This window comes from Gracilinanus agilis, unplaced genomic scaffold (genome assembly GCF_016433145.1).
Source record: "Gracilinanus agilis isolate LMUSP501 unplaced genomic scaffold, AgileGrace unplaced_scaffold31386, whole genome shotgun sequence".
Classification (NCBI taxonomy): domain Eukaryota; kingdom Metazoa; phylum Chordata; class Mammalia; order Didelphimorphia; family Didelphidae; genus Gracilinanus; species Gracilinanus agilis.
Genome location: NW_025364008.1, coordinates 1 through 7,058, shown reverse-complemented (window position 1 = coordinate 7,058; position 7,058 = coordinate 1). Strand labels below are relative to the sequence as shown.

General features: G+C 40.4%; 1 protein-coding gene across 1 annotated transcript; it reads right to left on the bottom strand.

Moving 5' to 3' along the window:
• Nucleotides 1–412: 412 nt before the first annotated feature.
• Nucleotides 413–6,642, bottom strand: LOC123254737 (dynein axonemal heavy chain 6-like; the record flags this gene model as incomplete). The annotated part of the gene is made up of 3 exons (XM_044683682.1): nt 413–580; nt 2,304–2,441; nt 6,481–6,642. Coding segments are annotated over 3 exons (468 nt in total), but the record flags the coding sequence as incomplete, so codon positions are not given.
• Nucleotides 6,643–7,058: the final 416 nt, after the last annotated feature.

The following is a 7,058-nucleotide window of genomic DNA, read 5'->3' as shown; positions in this document are numbered from 1 at the left end:
TCTCTCTCTCTCTCTCTCTCTCTCTCTCTCTCTCTCTCTCTCTCTCCTTTTTCTCTTAGTCTCTCTCTCTTTCTTTCCTTTTCCTTCTACCCTTCCTCCCACCCTCTCTCTCTGCTTCTCTGTCTCTCTTGGTAATTGCCAAAGGAGAGTGAACAAATCCAGTTTATTGAAACAGCCCAGGGATATCTTTGGAGAAGCTGAAAAATGTTGATGAAGCAGTTGTAAAACTGTAACTTGAGTAATGTCTACATTTGCTTTTAACTACACACATTAATATAGTAGCCTTCACCAAGGTAGAAACATATTGCCCAGAAAGGCTCAAATAGCAAATAAGATAAATAAAAAGACATGCTTAAATACTTATTTCAATTCTTTGTGTTCAAAAGTCTAGTGATCATAATGTGACTTTTACCTCAGCAATCAAGGCATAATTTGGAACCATCATAGCAATTGGTCTAAAGAGAGCTTTCAAATTATCAGGTAATTCAGTTCGTCCAGCATAGCCAGGATTCATGGTGATAAATGCCACACAGGTCATAACCAACTTTATTTCACGTCCCTCAAACATAAATCGAGAGAGCTGTTTAAAAGAAATAGAGAACTCTATTAATATTTTTCCATCAGGCTTTGGAAAATCTTCCTATAATGTTAGGAAGCTTTAATACAGAGCTTTACCATCCCTTTTTCCTTAGGATGTCTCAGGTTAGAATTCAGTAGGTTTGGTGCAGCTAGATGGCTCAGTGGATAGAGAAGCAGGCCTAGAGGCAAGAGGTTCTGGATTCAGATCTGACCTCAGATACTTTCTAGCTGTGTGACACTGGGCAAGTCACTTTGCTTAGCCCTTATTGCTCTTCTGCCTTGGAATTCATACTGAGTATCAATTCTAAGACAGAAACTAGGGGTTAAAAAAAAGAAAGAAGCCAATAGGCATCTGTTTCAATTGAATTTGAACAAAAGGGTAAACAAAAGCAGATCTCTAAGCAAGATTATTTATTAGCAGGGGCATGCTATCTGTCAATAAATGGGCAAGTGTCTTGTTTGAAAATTCATACCAAATACCCCAAGCAAAAGGAGAAATCCCCTTTTATAGGTTTTTGAGGAATAGAGAACAAAGAACAGAACAGGGTAGTACACATAATATGCAGAAATGGGTAGCCATTTCTCTCTGGGTGCAAGTTAGCAGTTGCCACTTTGGAACACAGAACCTGGCAGAGCACCCAGGGCATGTGCTAGGGTGACAGTTAAGGACAGGGTATAAAAGGGGGTCCACAAACTGCTGGGGATTTCACTTCTCTCTTTCATCTCGAGGGTTAGGGAGGAGGAGGTTCTGGGTGGTTTGGGAGTTTTGGTTAGGCAGGCAGGGACAATCTCCATTGCTAGCCAAATTCAATACTTCATTGGCATAGACAACAACCTTGTATTTCAAGCTAGTGTCAACAGCTACAATCAGGAACAACAGCATCTGACTGACCTAGGAGTCTGACAGCCTCTGGGGTCAGCTTTAAAGCAACAGAGTGGGGAAGTGCCTCAAGGCTTTCTCTTACTCCGCACCTAGGAACAACAACTAGTGTTTCACTATTTATTTAACATCAAATATTAGGCAAGATCTTTAGGGTTTCCCTTCACCCACCTTCCTATTCCTTTTACCTACCCTCAGTTTGGTTTTAAATAAACCCTGTTTAAACCCTAAAGCCTAAACGTTCTTGAAGCCATTGCTTACCTTACCAACAGCAAATAGTCATTGGAAGTCAGATCTGGTTAACATCATTAGCTGGCCTAGCCTTTCCAAGGCAGGTTTATCCATCAATTTAAGGTTTCAGGAAGTCATAGTCTACTTCTTGGAAACATTTCAAAACTGCCTGGCTGGATTGGCTCTAAGGCCCTGGGGTTTTGGCAGAGAATCTTGGGCTTAAAGGATACCTAACCCTGCTGGTGTGGGAGCTAATCTAAACTCACATTCAGCCGTGGTTAAGGTCTCACCCTATTCCTATTCCATCATCAGCATCTGCCTAGGCCCCCCGGTTGCTCATAACAGTTGATGATATCATGGGACTATGTATAAAAGGACTGGTTATACAGTTGAGGTAGAACCATATGATTGGCTGGAAATTTGGTAATGGGGACTATCAATGATTGTCCCCCACCCCTTGCCTCTCATGGTACTCAGAGATGTTCATCAGGCAAACACCAAATTAGTGCTCACTATGTAAAAATGGCCTGCCTGGCTGTCTTACATCAATCAAAAACATATTGCAGGGAGGGTTATAATTTTGTCCCCATCTGGCAACCTCCTAGCATCTTACCTTTGCAGCTTTGGCATTTCTGATTGTAATCAGTTGCTGAGCAATCACAGACAGAACCTCTATATCAATCCGGTTGAATTCATCAAAACAGCACCAGGCTCCCGACTGAGCCAAACCACTGAAGAATCTCCCCATCATCTGGAACCAAGAGGACAATTTCACTCAGAGTGGCCTGTTCCAAATTTGCAGAATGTTAATGATTTCTTCATCAAAGTGATGAAGAAGTTGGGCTCTGCAGGTAATAAATAGTAGGTTCAGAGCAGCGAGGTAGCTAGCTAGGTGGATAGCAAGCCAGATCTAGAGCCTAGAGGTCCTGGGTTCAGATGTGACTTCAGATACTTTCAAGTTGTGTGGCACTGGGCAAGTCACTCAACTCCAACTGCCTAGCCTTTACCACTCGTCTCTTGGAACCAATACTTAGCATTGATTCTAAGATGGAAAGTAAGAGTTTTAAAAAAGAGAAATAGTTGATTCTTGAAATGAGATAGACATCTCTTAAAAACAGTAGTCATAATCTAATTTTTAGGTTCCTGCCTACTTTTCATTCCTTTATATAAACATCTTCTTGACCGCAGTAGGAGTTTTAGTTCCAGTGTTCTACCTAGCTACCTCAGAGGGAAGCCAAAGATCATTTAGGTTTTTATTGACAAGTGCAGCCTTGGTTGGATATCTGATAGAGTGGCTTTGGACAATCTGTGTAAAGAGTTGACTTGGAGAAGGTATCTTTCAATCACCCCTTTATTCCCTTGCCCCTACTTTTCCACTCTCTCCTTCAGTACCAGAAGGATAAAATAAACAGTACCAACAATAAGAAAGAAAACAGCCTGGGGACAGAAGCATTAGGATGGGAGGGAAATCAGCTGCTCAAATTTTGTCAGATCACCCACTGTTTGAGGATTGTCTCTGAAATCTGGACCGAAGCAATACAGAATCATAGAATTGAGGTTGTAGAGTGAAGAACCACTGATCTAAACTGTTACAGAAGGGCTATATAACCTCAGAAGTCTTCTCTAAGACCTTTTCTAAGAGTCCCATAATCGTAACTCTGTAGAATGGATGCTTTTAAGATAGGGGATAACTCAAGAAATAATTACTAGTCAAAGAATAGCATCCTTAGGGGTTACTATATATGGTTAATACAGAAGAATTATTGACCCATTGTGTAAGCCCAGTACTTAGCAGAGTGCCTAGCACATAGTAGGCACTTAATAAATGTTTGTTAATTGATTGGTTGTTTGGTTGAATGTGAGTTGATTGACTGCCTGCTATATTTTGGACATTTGGAAAATCTTAGAATTGCAAAGCTAACAAGCTTAGGCTGAAAATTTAGGAGATTCTACTGAAGCATGAGAAGGGCCTCCATTAGGGTGGTTATTGTCTTAGTGGAAAGAAAGGGATAAATGTGGGAAATGCCATGAAATAGAATGAAAAAGACTTGGGAACTGGTTGGTTATGGTAGAGGAAAAGTGTGAAAGCACAGAAACTAAGATAATTTCCAGGTTGTGATCTGAGTGACTGGTGGTATCCTTGACAGAAATAGAGAAGGTAGAAGGATAGGGGAGGTACAGTGGATAGAACGACAGACTGGAGTTAGAAAGACTCATCTTCTTGAGTTCAAATCCAGCCTCAGACACTTACTGGCAAGTCACTAAAACCAGTTCCCTCCAGTTTCTTCAACTGTAAATTGAGGTGGATAAGGAAATGACAAATCACTTCTGTAACTCTGCCAAGAAAATTCCAAATAGGGTCATAAAGAGTTGGACATGATTAAAATGACTGAACAACAATAGGAGGAGAGGAAGATTTAGTATGGAAGGAGAGAATGAGTTCAATTTTGGACCTGTTGACCTTAAGATGCCTCAAGGAACTTCCAAGTGGGAATGAACTGCAGTAACGGCAGTAATCTACTCTTGTGACTATTATGAAAGAGTCCCTTGATCCCCTCTCCCTGCTCCATGAGACTTTATCCTCACATAAAATTCAAGCTGTTACTGCTGAATATCTCCCAAATAAGTATGAACATAGTATATAACCTTTGCTGCAGTTTTTAAAACAAGGCTAAATGATTCATCAATGTCCATTCTCTTGGTGGTGGCTAGAGTCAAATTACTCTGCATCAAAAACGATTACACTTTCTATCCATATAAATTCAATTCAATTCCATTGAAAAGAATCTCTCCTCAAGCTTCCCCCACCTTCTTAACTGAGGACTCTGTCTCATATAAGCCTGAAAAAAAATTGAGACCATTCAATGAAAGTTCCCTCTTCTTTCTTCTCCCTCATCCCACAGGAGTCAGATTGCCTTTTCCCACTAATTATGTCTTCACTACTGTCTCACACAAAGAACTGCTTCTTTTTCTTCCCAAAGAAATCCCCTCGACCCAAACCCTTAACCCTATTCAAACCCTTCTTCTCCAGCAAATAACTCTTCTTATCATTCCTACTCTCAAATATCTTCAGTCCTTCCCTATGTTTTGGTGACATCTCTATTGTCTATAAACACTTTCATTTCCTCCTTTCTTTAAAAAATATTTCTTAAGGACTCATTATATACAAGGCATAGGGCTAGACACTGGGGAAACAGAGAGAGAGAGAAAAAAGAACAAAAGAAAATCAGTCCTTGATCTCAAGGAGCCAGCCTTACATTTCACTGGAGAGGGGATGAAATGTTTATAATGAAAAGTAAATAAAAGATGATGTGAGGAGGGCATATGTTAGCAGCAAAAGCAAGGATAGGATTGTAGCTTGGAAAGAGATTATTCTCAAAAGAGAAATCAAGAAAGGTTTTTCTTCTAGGAGCCGGCACCTCAGTTGAACTTTGCAGGAAGTTAAAGAATTTAAGAGGCAGAGATACAAGGGGAGCATGTGTCAGACCTGCAGGACAGTCTCTATGAAGGCATGAAGGGATATTGAGTCTGGGAAAGAATGAGTTGGTCCATTGGCTTACCACAAGAAATATGTGAAGGGTGGTAAGAGGAAGTAAATCTGGAAAGGAAGGCCAATGCCAGATTATGAAGGGCTTTAATTGCTGAGGTAAGGAATGTGATTTTATTCTAGAGTCAATGGGGAGTTACATGGGGTTCTCATGTGGGTGGTTTGGCATTTAAAAATAAAACCATAACCAGCATTTTTAGACATTTAAAAAGCAAGTTTTAGAAAGTCTTCTTTCAAAGATATGAGAAGCATACTTCACTTATCATGGAATGATAGAATTTAGAACAGTAGCTAAGCAAAATTAGCTACCTTAGTAGCCAACTTATCTTATGAATGAGAAATTTCCCAGTAAATCCTCATATTGTCCCATTACATCATCTATTGACTTTTGAGGGGTATCCACTGTTGCTAAGGAAAGGTACTCCAGCCAGCCCTCAATTATTAGAGTTGCTAGAGGGCATCAGTGATAAGAGAAAACAGAAGGCAACTATTCCAAGATTTTCTTTTCTCTCTGAAGCATGTGAGCCTCAGAGACATAAAAATCAAATTGCAAGATGGGCAGGAAACCAGAAAGGTGGTCCTGAGTTTATGTGCAAGGGTAGATGGTCACTTGCCCAGGGTCACACAGCTAGGAAATGTATGAAGCTAGATTTGAACTTAGGAACTCCCATTTTTAGGTCTGGCTCTCAATCTACTGAGCCATCTAGTAGCCCTATAATTATGGATTTTTAAAGACAAACAGGAATGTCTACAGGATGCTGTCCTGCTTATATTTGCCCTTTATCTTTACACCACAAATTTTATCCTTTTCTAGGAACCATGAAACTGCAACAAGTAGGTTATTGAAACACTGTGAGAGGCCAGGTCATATAATGCTGTTTTTTACATCTTGGTCCTCATCAGTTTCAACTTTTTTTGTTCCCTTAGCTGAATACTGTAAGGTCACTGTTTTCTAAGATGATATTTAAGATTAGAGAATGATTTTGCAAAAATAAAATTCATCCTAGTAGATACCAGTTGTGACAAGAACTCTGCTGTCACTGGGGATGGAAAGCTGGACCTAGTGAGCTATTGTGAGCTAACTGGAGTTTCTTCCAATTGTCCCCCCAGGCTCAGTCCACCCAGCTCAATCCACCATGGTACTTAGTAGTCTGCTCTATTCCCATTCCAGTTTTATAAAGTCACTTGGCATGAATACAAAAGAACAATATTTAATAATAGTATTCCTATGTGGACCCTCTACCTTATAGTCCAAACCATCTGAACAGTTAAACACCACACACTGGATGGCCAGTGCTTTGGCGAGATCTTTTGTGGTCTCCGTTTTACCAGTGCCAGCAGGTCCAGCTGGAGCTCCACCCAGGTCAAGCTGCAGTGCTCCCATCAGACAAAGGTAGCAGCGATCCTGATGAAATCAACAGTAACAAGTAGTTTAAGTCAGTAAGCATTTATTAAGCTCCTGTTGTGTGCAGGGCACTTTGATAAGCAATGAAAAGAAAGTAAGGGAAAGATAATCCTCATTCTCAAGAAGCTCCTAATGGTGGAGATAAGCAGACACTATGTCCAAACAAGCTATATGTTGGATAAATTGGAGAAAACCAATAGAGGAAAATGGCATTTATTTGGTTAGTTTTGTCATTTCCTTCCTCTCCCCCTCCCTTCCTCTCTGTCTCTCTCTCTGTCTCTCTCTCTTTCTCTCTCTTCATTTACTTCTTTTTCTTCCTTCCGTTGTTCCTTCCTTCCTTCCTTTTTCCCATCCTTTTTTCCTTCCTTCCTTCTTTCTTTCCTTCCTTCCTTCCTTCCTTCCTTCCTTCCTTCCTT